At 43.4% G+C, this 21,746-nt stretch overlaps 2 protein-coding genes across 2 annotated transcripts in view; both read right to left on the bottom strand.

Annotated features, from left to right (window-relative positions):
- Positions 1-16,443, bottom strand: part of LOC111972535 (gamma-aminobutyric acid receptor subunit rho-2-like) — a 32,413-nt gene extending 15,970 nt beyond the window's left edge. The window contains exons 1-3 of the mRNA XM_023999537.2: positions 16,113-16,443; positions 6,731-6,840; positions 2,171-2,238 (exon numbers count right to left, since the gene is read on the bottom strand). Coding sequence (XP_023855305.1) covers positions 2,171-2,238; positions 6,731-6,840; positions 16,113-16,231 — 297 coding nt within the window. The 5' untranslated portion in view covers positions 16,232-16,443. The remainder of the gene's footprint in view (positions 1-2,170; positions 2,239-6,730; positions 6,841-16,112) is intronic.
- Positions 16,444-19,348: 2,905 nt separating this feature from the next.
- ube2j1 (ubiquitin-conjugating enzyme E2, J1) overlaps positions 19,349-21,746 on the bottom strand; it is a 38,238-nt gene continuing 35,840 nt past the window's right edge. Inside the window, exon 8 of the mRNA XM_024000313.1 lies at positions 19,349-20,757. Within this exon, the coding sequence (XP_023856081.1) occupies positions 20,491-20,757 (267 nt within the window). The 3' untranslated portion in view covers positions 19,349-20,490. The remainder of the gene's footprint in view (positions 20,758-21,746) is intronic.

Raw genomic sequence — 21,746 nt, forward strand, 5'->3', positions numbered from 1 at the left:
AGAAGATGCGCTTGTTTTGAGATCAAAGCGAGAGCTACATGAGCCAAGAGCACAAAACATGTACATTTCTAGATATCTTTGAAAAGTGAGTCGGGTAAAGAGCTTTTTCTTGTCTTAAAGGGGCAGTGTGTATTTTGAGACAGGCTTGAATAAGCTAAGTAGCCAATAGGCAGAGGGTAGCACAATATTTCTGATTCTCTGTATTAATGGTATGACAATAATAATGCATTTTATTTTGTAAAGTGGTTTCTTGCATCAAACAACACAACAGCATTTTCAGTCACCAAGTGGATAAACAGGTTGATGTCAAGCCCTGTAAGTTTTTTTCAAAAGTGTCATGGAATGTAGGTCTACATTGAACAACAGAAATTGGCTGCTACTGTAGGCTTTATGATAGAACAGCTATTTCCATGTTAAAATGTTATGGGATGCATTTTCTCCATTGTTTTTGATGGTAGGCCACTCCGGTAGGCCTACATTATGATCAAATAGCCACAGTAGCCTACATGGTCACTGTTAAAACTAACTTAAAGTGGGTACAGCCTCAGTGTTCACAGAAAACGCGCGCTGGAAGTTTCACAGAATTTTCACAACGTTCAAGTTTGCTCTCAACATTTGCCCAGAGAACAGCCTCAATTCGTCGGGACATGGACTCTACAGGATGCTGGCCCATGTTGACTTCAGTGCTTCCCACAGTTGTGTCAAGTTGGCTGGATGTCCTTTGGGTGGTGGACCATTCTTGATACACAAGGGGAAACCCAGCAGCATTGCAGTTCTTGACACCTTCTACGATATCCAGTTCAAAGGCACTTATATATTTTGTCTTGCCCATTCACCCTCTGAATGGCACACATACACAATCTATGTCTCAATTGTCTCAAGGCATAAAAATCCATCTTTAACCTGTCTCCTCCCCTTCATCTACACTTTTTTATGTGGATTTAACAAGTGACATCAATAAGGGATCATAGCTTTCACTTGGATTCACCTGGTCAGTCTGTCAAAGAAAGAGCAGGTGTTCCTAATGTTTTGTACACTCAGTGTATGTCCCTAGTATGAGCAGGGAACATATTATGTCATATTATGTCCAGAGAGGGCAGTCAGAGTTGACATTAGTGATGATGAGACACATACAGTAATGACAGCTCTGGGTTAGAGGTTGCATTGGTCACACATATCCTTTTCCTTCCTCTCTGCTCCTTGATCTGTATATGTTACTAGGCAAAAGGGTCTATTTCATGCCGACTACGCCACTGTATCTACCACAGAAGATCATCCCCTTTTCCATTCACTTCACAGCATTACACTTAATATTAGATCAGTAATAACACAACTTGAAATAATGGCACCAATGAAGTAATCAGTACCTTTTGTCATTAAATACAATGTGTGTATAACATCACATTTGGACACATTCAACAAATATTAGTCCACTGTAACATTTCATAATGATATTAAAATGGTTGATACGGATGACTGAACCTTTGTCCTCCATCAGTCTGGCATTAAGGACAGTCATCGTCTGAAAGCAATAATTTGCCAGGTCTATTTTTATACAATTATATACAAACATTGAAATGCTCACATAGAGGCTTACAGAACATCAGGATGGCAGTTCGGCTCCAATTTATAGCTTAGGACAGCGGGCCCATGTAATTATATTACTGTGGTGGAACATGTGCATGGTCATTTGCAAGGTCATTTTGAAGACAAAACATCATTTTTAACACTGTGCTCCTATTATTTGGATTATCTGAGAATAAGAGATTAATAAGCATGACCAATATAATTAATTTGAGAGTTTATCAGCTCCAAAACAGTGCCCCCCCCCCCCCCCCCCCATTCCCAAAACAGCTTCATAGTCTTATTTACTTATTAGCAGATTGTGAAGGATACGTTCATTTTCTTTGGTTCAATGGGAAGTGGTGGGCTGCACAATCATTGATGTTACTGACTCTAAAATACTTGTATTTAACACTGATGGGTGTTTCTTTATTTGTTATAGGAATGGCCAGCATCCCTACCCATTGTGTTCAGTAGTTGTTGAATTAAAACACTGTATCACAATGACCTCTTCAAATGTTCCACTGACCTGTAATAATAACGGTTAACGTTGACTTCATTGAAATGTTATAAGGTTTCATGTTTGTATGATTATCAATTCACTTACCATGTCCACCTCTGATATACTGTCCAAACTCTCCACCTGAACATCCACCCCCACAGGGACAGCAGGGCCTGCAAAACAAGTCACAAGAACGAGATTATTTTCGTTCTTATTATTATATTTCTGACTATCAGTGGCATCATATTCAGGCCAACAGTGAGAGTCAAGGATTCAGTCTCAGGTGGAAAGACAGTTTCCCCTTGAGAGTGGCCATAGTCACATAACATGATTTAGGGTAAGCTAGTATGAAACATAACAATTCTACTTTCTCTTGGTAGATATACAGTGTAGTAAAAAAGTATGTGAACCCCTGCACAGTTTTCAAATGTTGTTGTGTTGAGTCTGAAATGTTGACACTTTCAATTGTTACCCTGTGAAGTAGGCTGTGTAGATCAGTAGAAAAATACATTGAACCTATCAACATTTCAGACTAACACCACAAAATGTGAAAACTGTGCAGCACTATTCTACTGCACTAGTGTCGATTAAAAAAAAGAATCTCTGTCTGACCTGACGTCTTAACTTGGATTTCCATGCCCCAGTATAGAGGCTCTGATATTTTCTCCATACTGCTTCCTTGTTATCTCTAGTAGTTTACTTTTCCTTTGATCACTACCACAATCCCAGAAAGATTTGGTATTACACGGTATTACAGCTACAGATATCTTCAGCTCATTTTCTAAACCCTTTCGTTTCAGTATTGAGGGCAATACCACACACTCATATGTCGAAGTATTCATTTGATTGAAGTGGATGAGTCATGAGTGATAGATTTGGGTTAGATTTTAGGATTTGCGAGGATATTGAATCCAAATAACTCCATATAAGGTCATGTATATTTTCACAGCACATACATCCTATGAATCAGTTCTATATGCAATTATATGGCACACAGTTTCATCCATCCCATGTTAAAGGTTCACATAAGAAGCGCAAGTAATGCATAATACATATTTGTGTGTTATGCATTGTGGGTAATGTCCTGATCGCCTGCCATTGTCTAATTAAGCAAGGCCCAAGGGGGTGTGGTATATTGGCCACATACCACAAATCCCGAAGTGCCTTATTGCTATTATAAAATGGTTACCAACGTAATTAGAGCAGTAAAAATACATGTTTTGTAATACCCGTGGTATACGGTCTGATATACCACGGCTATCAGCCAATCAACATTCAGGGCTCAAACCACCCAGTTTATAATCTGCGGTAGCTGCTGTAGTACCAGCCTCTGAACCCTCATGTAATCGCTAGTAACTAAAGCCTCATTTCACTCAGCCTCCCCTCGCCTGTTGCCTGGAAGAGAGGATATTAACTCATCGCCTTGTGCCAGCTGGGTGCGCTGTCATCCCTCACTCACACCATATGCCATCCATCAGATCCTAAACTGGGACCCAAGCACCAACTCCCGTCCCAGGACCTGTGTGGACGATGCTGCCCGCCACACCTGCCAGCTGCTGGGAGAAATGCCTCCCACAGCCTCTACCCCTGTAATAGATAGAGCTTGCGGGGGATTGGGCTGTTATTGAAGAAAATGTTTATCTTTCATTCATAGTGATTACATGTGCTCTCTCCATCTGCTCCTCCTGCCATCGCGGAGCCACCGGTTATTTTGTAGAGGCTGTGGGAGATGTGATCTTGTAAAAAGACCACTGCTGAGAACAATCATTATGGGTCGTTGGGGTCCGGTCCAGAGGATGGAGCACTGTGTGTTTGACCTTTTCACAGTGCGTTTGACCTCAAGTTAAATTCATATCAGTTTCCCTGTTCTCCTAGCAGTTACTTGTTTGTTAAAGCTCTCTTAAAACATATTCTGATGATGCAAATCTGAAATGTTCAATCAGAGCCATACAATGTATGATCATACAACTGATCAGATCCCAGCTCTGTGTGATCGAGAACGTCCTCTGAAATGTTCTGAACTATTCAGTCTCTTCATAGAGTGGCTTCATAGAGTGGGACCTTAGTACGATCTGGTAAACAGTTGTCAGTGGGGCACACAAGTAAAAAAAATCCATGGTCTGTGCCGATTCATTGAGTCATCAAGAAGTCAACATGACAGAGGAAGCTATTCCTCAGCCAGCATAAAGGCTTCAAAGATGATTACACAGAAATAACAGAAACACAACAAAAAAATATGAACACAACCCCCCCCATGGAAAATAGGTTGATCAGCGGCATTTCATCAGTCTGTTTTCTCATACACAGGACAACCGCTAGCTATTCGAATCTCTGCACAGCAAAATGATGTAACCTTTCCGTAAAATACCAGCAGATCAGGAAAGATCACCAAATCTGTCTTAAGACTTTAAATAGACATGACTGTCATACCCTGGCCTTAGTTATCTTTGTTTTCATTATTATTTTAGTTAGGTCAGGGTGTGACATGGGGAAGTATGTGTTTTGGGTGGTCTAGGGGTTTGTAGGTTTAATGGGGAAATGTCTGGTCTAGGTGTTTGTATGTCGATGGCTGCCTGGATTGGTTCTCAATTAGAGACAGCTGTGGTTTATTGTCTCTAATTGGGAGCCATATTTAAGGCAGCCATGGGCATCATGTGTTTGTGGGTAATTGTCTATGTTCTATGTTGCATGTGTGCACTAGTTCTTTAATAGCTTCACATTCGTCTGTTGTTTTGTTTCGTTTTCCTTCTTATAATAAAAAGAAGATGTATTTTGCACACGCTGCGCCTTGGTCATCTCTCTCTCCTATAGACGATCGTGACAATGACATGAATGCTCAACGGGGGGAAAGAGCCCTTATCTATTTCACATAATGACACTGGATTGCTTCCCCTTTGAGCAATTGTAAATCAACTATTGGTAGCACTGGCCAGATTAAGGCTAGCCTAGGCCCATGCATTAGACACCGCTGCTCACTGCTGAAAGAAATCCCAAAGATGGAATGGCTTTGGTGGATTTTCTTCAAAATCATAGGAATAAAATTGGGGGGGAGGAAACAAGCTATCTCTGTAACGCAAATTTGATTAAATGGTGGTTCCGTGTGGCTCAGTTGGTAGAGCATGGTGCTTGCAACACCAGGGTTGTGGGTTTGATTCCCACAGGGGACCAGTATGTAAATGTATACACTCACTACTTTTTTTTCTACCCATTGGAAGATTATTAAAATACTTTGTTTTTATACTTACATTTATAGGTAAACCCGGGAAATTTGAACTTGCTGTGCTGTATGACAAATATGACATTCACTGCAACAGCAAATCTCCACCGTTGTTTAGACGGTGGATTTTCAAACAGAAAACAATCAGAAACCAAACCTCCAAGGATCCACAGAATGGAATGTTCCTGGTAGCTTTGTGCAGACAACTGGCATGGAAATAAAAGTGAATCTTCTTTTCTCTGCTATTTATAAAAGTTGAAATGGTAATTGAGCAGCAGGGGTTCCCTACAGTCGTAACCTGAAACACATGGGAACAGCTCTAACCTTTATACTGGGGATATTTACAGCCTTATCCCCATAAAGGCCTTCCCACCGGCAGAGCACCGTATGCATAATGCAAAACCTCACATACTCGCTGTCGCTGGGAAAAAAACGACATTTGCACAGCCCTAATTCTAAACAAACAATTAATTTTTATCTCTCTGTGAAAATTATGCCACACAAAGCTGTTCATTGTGTGCAATGGGACAATGCAGTTGCTCCTTCCCAGTGGGATTTCTCTGATTGTGTTTTGGGCTGTTTTCCTCCACCCTTGTGTGGAAAGAGACCTCATGCTGGCACGCCACAATGTCACACAGATAACATTCCCCCAGTGAGCGGGGAGCGGCTATGTAAGAGGCTTTCACTGTACGCCTGCTTCCGTTTGAAGCTAGGGAAGAAAACCTAGCCACCGCTATACATCTCCCACCCAAATTAATACAGACAGTTATCACAGGCTTACACAAGTCAACTTTTCATAATGTTTGTATAAGACAGACAATTTGAATCTCCCAAAGCTCTCTATTCTGGGACACGAGGCTGTGTCTGCGTGTCCGTTTACAGATACACTGAAGGGTTTTATGTAGGATCCTCTATTTGAAATTCTTAGTGTCTGAGCTGCCACTCAAGTTCAGTAACACTACATACAGTACATTATTCACCAGGGAAGTATGCAGCATCCCATTTTATGCTTTTCAAAAGCTCCTCCTATACCTGCCGCCTTACACTTTGGTAAACATGTCAAAACAGGTGTTGATACCAGAAGAATTCATTCTCAAAGTGTCATATCTAACTAGCTCCTGTGTGTATTGATATGATGAGACTACTTTTTCACACAGATGTACGTTCTCTGCTGGATATGCTTCAATGCCATTCAAGATCTAAACCAGAGTAGCACAACTCCAGTCCTCAAGGGCCACAATCTTGCTGTTTTTTTCATTCCACACTGGCACTTAATTAATGTTCAGAGACGTACAAATATGGAAACACTCATACACTGCGGCCCTCAAGGAACAGTTTTGCCCCCCTGATCTGAACAGTGATATCAGTGCCCCTTTGCCGGGTTTAGAGGGCTCTGGTTTCTACTTTCGTTAAATCAGTCAACAAGATGTTTAGAACCAGGTCCTTACCTGCAAAGGCTGGTCTCATGGTGAAATCATGGTCATCCACTCGCAGCAGGTTGTCTGTCTTCAATTTGCGAGATTTGGTGTTGTCAACCATCCTTTTTCCAGTCAGGGGACTGCAAAAGAAAACGGCAATCAATAGGCTACTTCTGAAAATATTGATGGATAACAGTTATCTGTCTCCATCCAGTCCTTACTCCTTACAGAGAACCACCCAACCACTTTTAAAATGACCTTCAAACCACAACAGTCAGATTATGAAAGGAACAGGGCGCGGTTTCCCAAAAGCATCTTAAGGTTATCGTTAGAACCTTCACAAGAGCATCTTTACATTTTCGAGACGTTTCCCAAAATAGTCTTTTTTAGCCTAACGTTGCACTTGAAATCGCTCCTTAGCTGACTCCGGCCTCAGACCACTCGTAGAGCAAGTGCGCCGTTAGATCACTGTTTGACCCTCCCGCGTCACTTTACACACAATATCCGCTAAACATAGAATGAAGCTGTTTCTATGTGATCGCCGAAAACGTCATAGCCAGTTGCCTTAGACCGCCACACTCCCAAGTGGCTCAGCGGTCTAAGGCACTGCATCTCAGTCCTAGAGGCATCACTACAGACCCTGGTTCGATCCTTGGCTGTATCACAACCGGCTGTGATTGGGAGTCCCATAGGCCGGCGCACAATTGGCCCAGCGTCGTAAATAAGAATTTGTCCCTAACTGAATTGCCTAGTTAAATAAATATATAAAAAGTTAGCAATATTATAAACAAGCAAAGCATGGATAGGCCTACATTTTTTAAATAAAAATCGAGATAACCTAATTATAGAATAGCAAGATTATTAGGCTAAATATTGACATCACGTTCATGTATGTGCAATCGACAGACCTACCCAACCTGGTCCCAGAGCATTTCGTATTATTCTGTACGTAAATCCAAGACAATCAATACTTTGACACTGACAAACTGGGAATCTGAGATCAATAAAAACAACCCTGTCTTGAATCCATAAATAGCCTAGGCCTAGGTGTGTTGAGACATATTTTAGGCTGCAATATGAGCACTATTCCTGACTATTCCTTTTTACTGGGAACCAATCCACAGCTAGGCTATTTTAAAAACTAAACTATTGATCCTCTGAGGCTAAATAATAGGCCTTCTTGTGGTGTAGTAGGCTATTCTGAATTATTTCATTTTTTTCTGAAGATGTATTTAAATTGATCAGGGGTGCTGCAGTTCCTTCAGAACCCTTCTCGCGGTTCTATAAGAAAATAAATGATTGAGTGCAACGCAGGCTCATGTCTATCAGAGTAGAGAGGGTGAAAGATCATATAAAGTGAATCTCATTCTAGTTCAAATCAAATCGAATCCAAAGTCACATGCGCCAAATATAACAGGTGTAGACCTTACAGTGAAATGCTTACTTACAAGCCCCTAACTAACAGCGCAGTTAAAAAAAATACGGATAAGAATAAGAGAAAAGTAACATAGTAATTAAAGAGCAGCAGTAAAAAAAATAACAATATATACAGGGGGGTGCCAGTACAGAGTCAATGTGTGGGGGGAACAGTTAGTTGAGGTAGTATGTACATGTAGGTAGAGTTAATTAAAGTGACTATGTATAGATGACAACAGAGAGTGGCAGTGGTGTGGAGAGGGGAGGGGGAGGAGCAATGCAAATAGTCTGGGTAGTCATTTGACTAGATGTTCAGGAGTCTTATGGCTTGGGGGTAGAAGCTGTTTAGAAGCCTCTTGGACCTAGACTTGGTGCTCCGGTACCGCTTGCCGCTTGACTAGGGTGGCTGGAGTCTTTGACAATATTCAGGGCCTTCCTCTGACACCGCCTGGTATAGAGGTCTTGGATGGCAGGAAGCTTGGCCCCAGTGATGTACTGGGCCGTTCGCACTACCCTCTGTAGAGCCTTGCGGTCAGAAGCCGAGCAGTTGCCATACCAGGCAGTGATGCAACCAGTCAGGATGCTCTCGATGGTGCAGCTGTAGAACCTTTTGAGGATCTGAGGACCCATGCCAAAACTTTTCAGTCTCCTGAGGGAAATAGGTTTTGTCGTGCCCACTTCACGACTGTCATGGTGTGCTTGGACCATGTTAGTTTGTTGGTGATGTGGACACCAAGGAACTTGAAGCTCTCAACCTGCTCCACAGCAGCCCCGTCGATGAGAATGGGAGCGTGCTTGGTCCTCTTTTGCCTGTAATCCACAATCATCTCATTTGTCTTGATCTCGTTGAGGGAGAGGTTGTTGTCCTGGCACCAAATGGCCAGGTCTCTGACCTCCTCCCTATAGGCTGTCTCGTTGTTGTCGGTGATCAGGCCTACCAGTTGTGTCATTGGCAAATTTAATGATGGTGTTGGAGTCGTGCCTGGCCGTGCAGTCATGAGTGAACAGTGAGTACAGGAGGATGCTGAGCACCCACCCGAGGGGCCCCTGTGTTGAGTATCAGCGTGGCGGATGTCTCACATAGGTGTTCCTTTTGTCCAGGTGGGAAAGAGCAGTGTGGAGTGCAATAGAGATTGCATCATCTGTGGATCTGTTGGGGCGGTATGCAAATTGGAGTGGGTCTAGGGTTTCTGGGATGATGGTGTTGATGTGAGCCATGACCAGCTTTTCAAAGCACTTCATGGCTACAGACGTGAGTGCTACGGGTCGGTAGTCATTTAGGCAGGTTACCTTAGTGTTCTTGGGCACAGGTGGTCTGCTTAAAACATGTTGGTATAACAGTCTTGGCCAGGGAGAGGTTGAAAATGTCAGTGAAGACACTTGCTAGTTGGTCAGCGCATGCTCGCAGTACACACCCTGGTAATCCGTCTGGCCCTGCGGCCTTGTGAATGTTGACTTGTCTAAACATCGGCTGCGGAGAGCGTGATCACACAGTCTTCCAATACAGCTGGTGCTCTCCTGCATGTTTCAGTGCTATTTGCCTCGAAGCGAGCATAGAAGTAGTTTAGCTCGTCCGGTAGGCTCGTGTCACTGTGCAGCTCCCGGCTGTGCTTCCCTTTGTAGTCTGTAATGGTTTGCAGGCCCTGCCACATCCGAGGAGCGTCAGAGCCGGTCTAGTACGACTCAATCTTAGTCCTGTATTGACCCTTTGCCTGTTTGATGGTTCGTCGGAGGGCATAGCGCAATTTCTTATAAGCTTCCGGGTTAGAGTCCCGCTCCTTGAAAGCAGCAACTCTAGCCTTTAGCTCAGTGCGGATGCTGCCTGAAATCCATGGCTTCTGGTTTGGGTATGTACGTACGGTCACCGTGGGGACGACGTCATCGATGCACTTATTGATGAAGCCAATGACAGATGTGGTGTACTCCTCAATGCCATTGGAGGAATCACAGAACATATTCCAGTCTGTGCTAGCAAAACAGTACTGTAGCTTAGCATCTGCTTCATCTGACCACTTTTTTATTGATCTAGTCACTGGTGCTTCCTGCTTTAATTTTTGCCTGTATGCAGGAATCAGGAGGATGTAATTATGGTCAGATTTGCCAAATGGAGGGCAAAGGTGGTCCAGAGTTCTTTTCCCTCTGGTTGCGCATTTCGGTTACTGGCCCAAAGATCTAACCACTAAGTTACCTGCCGCTCCTCAGTCATAGGTTCCATCTCTATCGTGAAACCGAGCTCAGAATGAATAAGTGTAAGAACACAGACTTTACAACACAGGTGTGACTTTTTAAAAAATATGATCGATTGGCAGGAATTCTGAAACCAAGATATGGATGTTGCGCAATGGATGAAACAGCAATGGAAGTTATGTTAACATTCCTAGGGCAGGTTTCCTGATAGTGATTGAATTTAGGTTTACTAGTGTTTAAACGATGCGCCTTTCCAGACTGGTCTCATAGACTAGATGTAACACAGTAAACGTCAATCCGGGACACTCAAATTAGCATGATGTTATGTTTGGTGTGGTTACATATAAGATATAAGGTTACCTAAGGTAAAAAGAAAAAGACGGTGGTTGGTTAGTCTGGATGGATGGATGGACAGACAGACGGGCAGGCATATAATGCAAATGTCTAGGAATCCAAAGGTTGTGTGTTCAAATTTCATCCTGGGCAACTACTTACTGCTACTTAGTGTGTTAGCTAATGTTTGCCACAACATGTTAGAATTTGTAACATTTCATATGTTTAGAAATGTTGTAACATTTCGCTAAATTGTAACATATCATACGAATTGTAATTGGTAACATACCATACAAAATGGATGATCCACACATTAATAGGAGGGCAAAAAAGCATCTAATGACGTACTTAGCTGTTCTACAAGTAGTCTGAGGCAGGCGTTAGATTACGAGCGTTGTCAAGTACGACGTTAATAACGATGGTTTTAGGAAACAGCTCTGAGATTTAGCGATGTTCTGACGATGAACTTAGCCTTAAGATGCTTTTGGGAAACCGGGCCCTGTTCTTTAAAAAAACATTATTTCTGTCATGTTCAAGGTGTGGTGTCAGGTGTTTTTATCAGCATTGAGACTTGAGCATGGCTGTTTATGGGCCATTTGTCTGCATGAGCAGAACTGCAATGTGTGTGGGTGTGTGTGCCCTCAGAGAATCAAGAGAAACATGCTTTGCTGTCAAAGTGAGTTTATCTAACCCACATGATACGTTTGTCGTTTGAGAATAACATGGGTGGAAGTTCGTTTCCATACTCTGTAAACATTATATGTTCTGTGGGTATAAAGTTAAGGGAAGACAGGGAAGACTGTTCCGAACAGACCCCCATCTATTTAGGCATTTTGCACCTATGCCAGTTTCAAGGGCAGGAGCGGACTGGCCATCTGGCATTTCAAGCAAATGCCAAATGGGCTGGTCATATTTTTAGCCCAAGAGGGCATGTCTAACTTGGATTTGTAGCTCAAAATTTGGTTTAGGCTAATAATGAGAGCCTCATGGAAAGAATTGGGCCTGTGTTGGGGCCGCGGGGGGAGGGAAATGGGCCGGTGTGGGAGCGTCAAAGAAAGGGCCGGTGAGTTAGGAATGCCAGGGCCGATATCTGGTCCCAGTCCGCCTCTGTTCAAGGCTCTCCCAAAATAGAAGGGGTTGCAATTATTGAGTAAATGGAGGCAAATTAGGCCATCAGACAACCAATTAGACCGTGCCAGCCTTTGCAGTGTATACAGGTATGCACACTTGGTGTTTGTGCTTTTGCACAATTAACCCTTGTATTGTCTTAAGGGTAAAAATGACCAGCCACTATGTTTAACAGCAGAGAAAACCCCCTAAATGATATTTTTTCAACTTGAAATTTGATGACTTTTCCTAGAGTGACCGAAAATTTTGAAAAAGTGAAACATTGCCTTTGTTCATATTTCCATGAAAGCTGTACACCACCAGGGTACAAAGATTGCCTTAGGGTCATTTTTGACCCGACAGTTATAAAATAATTTACACACCACAAAAACACAAAGACACACACACACACACACACACACACACACACACACACACACACACACACACACACACACACACACACACACACACACACACACACATTGTGTGCTACTTGATTGAACTCAGACAAAACTAAAACTTTAATGTGCATGTGCAGCATCTCCCCTCCATGACCCCACACGACTCAAGTCCACAGACAAAATAAAAACAATTTCAGGCAAAATAAACATTTATTGAAAGCATTGTTTACTAATGGGGAATGCAGTCAGAGGCTATAAAGGTGCTGCAGATGACAGTCTCCCCAGTTCTCTCTTTGCTGAAGCCATGAGTGCACGTACAGGTCGTAGATCCGATTTTTTCAGATGTCCAGGAGGAACAAGAGAACAATGATTTAGAAGAGGAGGAGGTATCTGAAGAAGAAGATGGGGAAGAATACAACCCAGAGCATGACGCATCATCTTCAGATGAAGAAGAAATCCCCAAAGCTGAAAGAGAGACATTTTTGTCAAAGAGCAGCAAAATAACATGGTCCTTGTCACCATATGACAACCAGGGCAGGATGGCAGCACAAAATGCCATAAGGATGACCCCAGGGCCCACAAGACATGCAGTGGCCCATGCCCAGGACATCGCCTCAACATTCTACATGTTCATCACACCAGCCATCGAAGAAATCATCCTGGAGATGACAAATGTGGAGGGTTTCCTTAAATATGGAGACAACTGGAAAGGGATGGATGAGATTGACCTGCGTGCCTACATAGGGCTGCTAATCTTAGCGGGTGTGTATAGGTCCCGAGGCGAGGCTACATGTAGTCTCTGCGATGCAGAGAGTGGAAGGCCAATTTTCCGTGCCACGATGCCACTGAAAGTCTTTCACACTTTCTCAAGAATGCTATGTTTTGATAACCGTGAGTCAAGACCTGCAAGATGTGTGAGAGATAAACTGGCGGCCATAAGAGAGGTCTGGGAGAAGTGGGTGGAGCGTCTGCCATACCTTTACAACCCTGGGCCTGAAGTAACAGTGGATGTGTAACGGTCATCTGTTGAAGAAGGTGTGGACCAAAGCGCAGCGTGGTAAGTGTTCATGCTTTTTATTGAAACTGAACACTAATAACAAAATAACAAAGAGAATAACCGAAACAGTCCTGTCAGGTGCAAAACACTAAACAGAAAATAACTACCCACAAAGCATAGGTGGAAAAAAGCTACCTAAGTATGGTTCTCAATCAGAGACAACGATAGACAGCTGCCTCTGATTGAGAACCACACCCAGCCAAACACAAAGAAATACAAAACATAGACAATGAACTTAGAATGCCCACCCAAATCACACCCTGACCAAACCAAAATAGAGACATAAAAAGCTCTCTACGGTCAGGGTGTGACAGGATGAGCGACTGGTTCCATTCAGAGGTACATTTTTATTTTCAAATCTGTAATGATTTTCAGTGTTAATTTTATTATGTATTGCTGTAATATCCTTGATTTATGTGATTGTTTTCTGTGACACTAATACTAATTACTGATAGTAATCTCTTTTGTCAAAAGGTCACTGTCCTTTCCGGCAGTATATGCCCAGCAAGCCAGCAAAGTATGGGATCAAGATATGGGTGGCCTTTGACACACAATCCAGCTAAGCTTGGAAGATGCAAGTCTGCACAGGGAAACCGACCACCGGAGGCCTGGAGAAGAACCAGCGGATGAGGGTTGTGCTTGATATGACAGATGGACTGAGGAGGCACAATGTCACGTGTGACAATTTCTTCACCTCTTATGAACTCAGCCAGCAGCTCCTGAAGAGGAAGATCACCATGGTTGGCACAGTTAGAAAGAACAAGCCTGAGCTCCACCCTGCACCCCTCGCAACAAGGTGGAGAGAGGCCTTCTCATCAAAGTTTGCCTTCATCCCCACCACCACTCGAGTTTCTTACCTCCCAAAGAGGGTCAAGAATGTGGTCCTCCTGAGCACACTGCACAAAACGGTTGAGATCCGTGATCGTGAGGACAGGAAGCCAGCCATCATCCTGGACTACAACCACAACAAAGGAGGCGTGAACAACCTGGACAAGGTGATTGGAACTTACAGCTGCAGGAGGATGACTGCCCCCTGGCCTCTGGTCATCTTCCATAACATCATTGATGGGTCCTCATACAATGCCTTTGTGATATGGAACAAGATCAACCCTACCGGTGGATGCCTGATAAGCGGAACAAGAGATGGGTGTTCCTGGAGCAGCTGGGAAAGGCACTTGTAACCCCACACATTCAAAGAAGGGAGCGCCTCCCCCGCACAGCAGCCTCTGCAGCGCTTGTGAAAGCTGTTCAGAGGGCTGAATCTTGTCCTGATCCACCTGAGACTGCAGCTGGGGCAGGCAAGAGGAGGAGATGCCAATTCTGCCCCCCAAAGAAGGACTGTAAAACAACACTATGTGCTGCACATGGGAGAAATACATCTGCAAAGTCCAAGCACACACACTTTCATACTGTCCTACGTGTGCTAATTAGAGTTGATTGATTTATGTTCTTCACGTTTTTGTTTTGTATCTATTATCTTATTTTATTCTTATTTATTGTTGTTGTTTATACACCTTGTGGGTGGGGGCAATGGTTAAAAAAAATGGGAGAAGACTAGTATTTTGTAGTTGAATTCCTCATTGTACAGTATATAAGAATATATCAAAAGTTGAAGACTGTTATTGTTTCCCTTCAATAAAATGCATTCAAAACACCTTTCTGCACATTTCTGCTACTTTCTTAGGCTATACAAGTGCTATCTCTTGCTAAAAAAAGTAATGTTCACACATATGCAGTACCTTTAGCAATAATAATAATAATAATAAACCTCTACTTTAGCAAAGAAAACAATTATGTGTTGTAATAAAAACGAGTGATGTACACTGATTTAAATGCAGTCTTTTTGCGTTGTGAAGAGGGAATACCCAGATATTCACAAAGTTTGTGTTGAATGACAGGTTGTTTCTTCATGCAAAATAGATTTGGGGTTTAAAATTCAATTAAGCTGCTTTATTTTAGGGGTTTAGTGAAGGGAACACCCTTAGAACAAGGGGAGTATACAGCATGTTAAGACTACTAATAAGACTACTAATATACAGCATGTTAAGACTAATAATGAACACACATTGTCCCCTGGGGACCTCCACTTCATGCTATAGGGGTTGATTTGTAATTGTAATCCTATAACTGTCTACTGGACAAAAATGTCTCATGTTATAACTCAATATACAAGAATAACATAATTGGTTAGTTACTTGTAATACAGCAGGGGATCCTGAGAACCCGATTAATCCACTGTCCCCATGGAACTGTTAAATCTGTTAAATCTTGCAGATTACATGAACCATGTTCTGCCCTTACTGTAGCCTACTTCAAGTGCATTTGAGAGCTTTGTGTCATTGAACAGCCTCACAGTGGGATCACCTCTCATTTCACAGATACGATTATTAACAATGACGGAACACATCACTGGTCACAACCGTCAGTGAAGCATGATGCAGAATAATGATGACAAGTTCAGATGAATGGCATGGATGATGACACTTGCAGATAGTGATGATTCATGACATCTCTGCTCATGCAGGGTCCATCCATTGATTGCATCCGTCCATCATATGCGCACTGCGCTCTGGATCATCTTTACGCACGGGCACCGTGCGTGTTCGAGTCGAGACTACCCCACGAAGGCTAATATTTACATACAATCTCCGTGTTAACGACTAGAACGGGTTTAACATTACTGAAACGAGCCATAAATCATTTTCAATGTAAAATATGTAGTCGAATAAATAGCCCAGTATTAGGCTACATCAAACGGAACGTAGGGTTCCACAAGTGTGGAATTTAACCAAATAAACAAAGAGGATGGCATGAAGACCTCCAGTTGTTTTAAAGTGCAAACGAAAGAGTGAAAGAACGAAACACATTTGGATGGACTCTCAAAAAGGGTAAGGATCCAGGTACTTACGCGCCATGCTTGTAAGATTCCACCGCCCCGGACCACCGCCTTTTCCTACTTTTGTGCTTTCGGCATTCCCCGATAAGTATCAAGCAAAAAAGTAAGAACAAAAACTTAATATAAGGCATTATGTGTGAAAACTCAAAAGTCTTCGAATGAGTGAAGCGATCCCTTTAATCCACGTCCGCAATGGTTTGAGCATTGTAGCATATTTTGTTCCCAAGCATTGTAGTGAGGCAGTTTGCCGGTTGAATAAGTAACAACGACTGATATGTTTACGAGGCCAAGCGGCTTGTCCCGCTTATTGCTCCCTGATTGGTCCACGGTCTACAGTGGTTGGTTTCCAAGCGCTCCGAACCAAGGCACCGCGCGCGCAGCTTCAGCAACAGCTCTAGTTTAGCTACGGTATAATGACATGACCACATTCCAGGGTGTCAGTGTGAAGTTGATTGGCAACCTTTTCACGGTGGGAAGACGTTTACTTGACACAGGGAATCCTCGATCAACTGATGTAAGGATTTTCAACAGCTGTCTGGCGCTTCCCGAAAAACCAAAACGTAGATATACGGCGCCTGTTCTTATTAAACCTCTCAGAAACAACCCAGATAGCACTATGCATGTAACTATAATATAACAGGCCTGGAATCAAGTATCATATCAACAGCAAGTGCATATCGTAATATACAGTGCATTCGGAAAGTATTCAGACCCCTTCACTTTTTCCACATTTTGTTACTGTTGCAGCCCCTATTCTAAAATTGATTCAATTAAATGTTTTCCTCATCAATCTACACACAATACTGTCATCAAGTATCATATCAACAGCAAGTGCATATCGTAATATACAGTGCATTCGGAAAGTATTCAGACCTTCACTTTTTCCACATTTTGTTACTGTTGCAGCCCCTATTCTAAAATTGATTCAATTAAATGTTTTCCTCATCAATCTACACACAATACCCCATAATGACAAAGTGAAAACAGGTTTTTAGAAATGTTTGCAAAAACCCCTGAAAAATACATGAATTACATAAGTATTCAGATCCTTTGAGACTCAAACTGAGCTCAGTTGCATCCTGTTTCCATTGATCACCCTTGAGATGTATCTACAACTTGATTGGAGTCCACCTGTGTTAAATTAAATTGATTAGACATGATTTGGAAAGGCACACACCTGTCTATATAAGGTCCCACAGTTCACAGGAAATGTCAGAGCAAAAACCAAGCCATGAGGTTGAAGGAATTGTCTGTAGAGCTCAGAGACAGGGTGGTGTAGAGGCACAGATCTGGGGAAGGGTACCAAAACATTTCTGCAGCATTGAAGGTCCCCAAGAACACAGTGGCCTCCTCCATTTTTAAATGGAAGAGTTTTGGAACCAACAAGACTCTTCCTAGAGCTGGCCGCCTGGCCAAACTGAGTAATCGGGGGAGAAGGGCCTTGGTCAGGGAGGTAACCAAGAACCCGATGGTCACTCTGACAGAGCTCCAGAGTTCCTCTGTGGAGATGGGAGAAACTACCAGAAGGACAACCATCTGCGCAGCACCACCAATCAGGCCTTTATGGTAGAGTGGCCAGACGGAAGCCACTCCTCAGTAAAAAGCACGACAGTCCGCTTGGAATTTGCCAAAAGGGACCTAAAGGATTCTCAGACCATGAGAAACAACATTCTCTGGTTTGATGAAACCAAGATTAAACTCTTTGGCCTGAATGCCAAGCGTCACGTCTGGAGGAAACCTGGCACCATTCCTACGGTGAAGCCTGGTGGTGGCAGCATCATGCTGTGGGGATGTTTTTCAGTGGCAGGGACTGGGATACTAGTCAGGATCGAGGGAAAGATGAACAGAGCAAAGTAGAGAACCTTTGATGAAATCCTCCTCCAGAGCGCTCAGGACGTCAGACTGGGGCGAAGGTTCACCTTCCGACAGGACAACAACCCTAAGCAACCAGCCAAGACCACGCAGGAGTGGCATTGGGACACGTCTCTGAATATCCTTGAGTGGCCCAGCCAGAGCCCAGACTTGAACCCGATCGAACATCTCTGGAGGGACCTGAAAATGGCACCATCCCTACGAGAGTTTCAAGTTCCTTTGAGTCCACATCACCAACGATCTATCATGGTCCAAACACACCAAGACAGTCGTGAAGAGGGCACGATAAAACCTTTTCCCCCTCGGGAGACTGAAAAGATTTGGCATGGGTCCTCAGATCCTCAAAAAGTTCTACAGCTGCACCATCGAGAGCATCCTGACCGGTTGAATCACCGCCTGGTATGGCAACTGCTCCGCCTCTGACCGCAAGGCGCTACAGAGGGTAGTGCGTACAGCCCAGTACATCACTGGGGCCAAGCTTCCTGGAATCTAAGACCTATATAATAGGCAATGTCAGAGGAAAGCCCATAAAATTGTCAGAGACTCTAGTCACCCAAGTCAGACTGTTTTCTCTGCTACCGCACAGCAAGCGGTACCGGAGCACCAAGTCTAGGACCAAAAGGCTGCTTAACAGCTTCATAGTCACTTCACCCCTACCTACATGTACAAATCACCTCTGACCTGTACCCCCGCACAGTGACTTGGTACCGGTACCCCCTGTATATAGCCTCGTGATTGTGTTCCTTTGTTACTTTAGTTTATTTGGTAAATATTTTCTTAACTCTTCTTGCACTGCACGGTAAAGTCTACACTTGTTGTATTCGGCGCATGTGACAAAGTTTGATTTGAAAATAGCTGTGCAGCGACACTCCCCATCCAACCTGACAGAGCTTGAGAAGATCTGCAAAGAATGGGAGAAACTCCCCTAATACAGGTGTGTCAAGCTTGTAGCGTCAAACCCAAGAAGACGTGAAGCTTTAAATCGCTGCCAAAGGTGCTTCAACAAAGTACTGAGTAAAGGGTCTGAATATTTATATAAATGTGTCATTTAAGTAAATTTGCAAGCATTTCTAAAAACCTGTTTTGCTTTGTCATTATGGGGTATTGTGTGTAGATCAATGAGGGAAAAAAACGATTTAATACATTTTAGAATAAGGCTGAAACGTAACAAAATGTCCAAAAGTCAAGGTCTGAATACTTTCCGAATGCACTGTACATATTTTAGAGAACTTACTGGATGATGAAATCTGATCCTTTATGTGTACATGTGTTTCAACACTCTCCAGATTACTTAATGGTTTGAGCAGAGATGGATAACTAAGTGTTACTTTCAGCCATCCGTCATGACACAGAAAGAAATAAGACTGACACCGAAAAAAAATTCCAAGGCATTTATTTTCTGATACAATGTTCAAACCTAATGTATGGTTTAAATACAGTCTGAAAAGATGGAGAGATGTCTAAATTACATCTTGAGACATGAATCAAGCGGTCTTACATGTTTCAAACTTAGAGAGGCCCTATTCTGGTCATTTTATTTGCCTGGAAGTAAAATGTGCACACAACATTTAAACCTCTCCATTAGTCCCCAATCCCATTTCTTTTGAGGACTTCAAAAGAGAGGCTATAGTCGTACAGTCTCTTATAATCTCCCTTTCCTTTAAGCTCATGAAATTGAGTGACAAGGAGTTGGCAAGAGAGCAGAAACAGACTGGCACTCAGGCTATAAGATTGACAGACAAGAGTATGTATACTAGCTAGGTTGTATCTGCTATTGCAAAGTAGGAACAGCCAGAGCATTGGCTAGGCAGTCAGATATGTAAACGACATAACAGTTGAGCAGAAATTGTTAGCATCTTATCTGTATACAAAATGTTAATCATATTGCTTCCCTTTGCACAATTAAATAATAATTTTGAGACAAACAATTTAATAGCCTTCATTGTTTACATGTTATATGACACAGCATTGTCTTGTTTAAATATTGAGAGCAATCAGCAATTTCTATGATAAACAGATGCCTGACAAATTAAAAAGGAGAACTAGAGCAGACCTGGGTTCAAATATTATTTGAAATAATTTCACATACTTTATCTGTGGTTGCTTGAGCTTGCCTGGCTACATATTCCAAAACAAAAAACAACTGGCATTCCAGGGAGGCTAGAGCAAAAACAAAAGTATTTGAAAGATTTTAAATAGTATTTGAACCCAGGTCTGATACAGTGTCTCTCCATTGGGGAGGTTTGGATACAATACTCCCATTCTAAAAAATGTAATACACTCTAGAGTCAATTCAAAGTAATAGAAGACACCTTGGGAGGTGTTGTGGTGGTGAGTCAACCCCATCCTCCACAGGAATGCAAGTTACCCTCATTGTAAACCAAGCCGTCTTCGAAGCCCACGGTAAAGAGAAAGTCAGTTTGTTGCCAGCTAGGGTGTCAGGTCAGGTGATAGGAGGGGCGGTTGACTCACTCGACTCAGGGCGGTGGTGGGGCTGAGGAGGTTAAGGTTAGTTTTGTCACAGCTCGTAGTCAAACTTGTACTCGTTGGTCAGGTAGACCCTGCGGAAGATGAGGGCAGCCAGGAGCAGGGCGAGCACCACGATGAGCACCACAGAGCCTGTATGGCTGGTGTCCTGAGGAGGGTGGGGGGTGGCGGTGTGGGGGAAAGTGGGCCTGCTGGGGGGCTCTATCTGGTCTCTCTGTTGCTGCTGGGCCCGGCGCTGGTGGGTGCTGGGGGCTGGGGGACTCGTCTCCTCCTCACTGGGAGGTGGAGCCGCCTCGGCCTGCAGGGAGCACAGCATAGCATATACAGGATCAGACAGTGGACCAACACACACACTGCATGAACACACACACACTTTGGGCCATCTTCTATGTCACTTCCGGTTTGGAGCGTGCAGTCGCAATTCCGCTTCGCTCCACAGGTAGTTTTACCATTTTCATTTTCATTACAGTACAACGGTTTGATTTGTTTGATCTTAGCTAGCTACATAGCCGTCTTTGTATCAAAGATAATTGTGTAGTTATTGTGTAGTTATTGAGGTTCGCTAGCCAGCTATTTTCGTCCGAACGTAACGTAACGTAGTCAACACTGCTAGCTAGCTAGCCACCGAATAGCAGCATAGAAGCATAGCAGCACTGGAGAAACGATTACATTACAACGGAACGACTTGATTAGTGTAGTGTTAGCTGGCTACATAGTTGTCTTTGCTATCTTTGTATCTAAGATAATTGTGTAGCTTAGAGTTGGTTAGAGTAATTATTCGGTTAACTAGCCAGCTATTTTTGTCCGCCGCGCTGCGCTGCCGTCTCCTACCTAGTCAACACTGCTAGCTAACACTGCTAGCTAGCCAAACGACCCTGCCTCACACAGGAAGCGGCGCAGGTCCTAATCCAGGCATCTGTCATCTCCCGTCTGGATTACTGCAACTCGCTGCTGGCTGGGCTCCCTGCTCGTCTTAACCCCTACCAACTCAGAACCCGCAGCCCTTCTGGTGTTCAACCTTCCAGTTCTCTCACGCACCCCCGCTCCTCCGCTCTCTCCACTGGCTTCCATTGAAGCTCGCATCCGCTACAAGACCATGGTGCTTGCCTACGGAGCTGTGAGGGGAACGGCACCTCCGTACCTTCAGGCTCTGATCAGGCCCTACACCCAAACAAGGGCACTGCGTTCATCCACCTCTGGCCTGCTCGCCTCCCTATTCTGAGGAAGTACAGTTCCCGCTCAGCCAGTCAAAACTGTTCGCTGCTCTGGCACCCCAATGGTGGAACC

Source organism: Salvelinus sp. IW2-2015, linkage group LG14, assembly GCF_002910315.2.
Source record: "Salvelinus sp. IW2-2015 linkage group LG14, ASM291031v2, whole genome shotgun sequence".
Lineage (NCBI taxonomy): Eukaryota > Metazoa > Chordata > Actinopteri > Salmoniformes > Salmonidae > Salvelinus > Salvelinus sp. IW2-2015.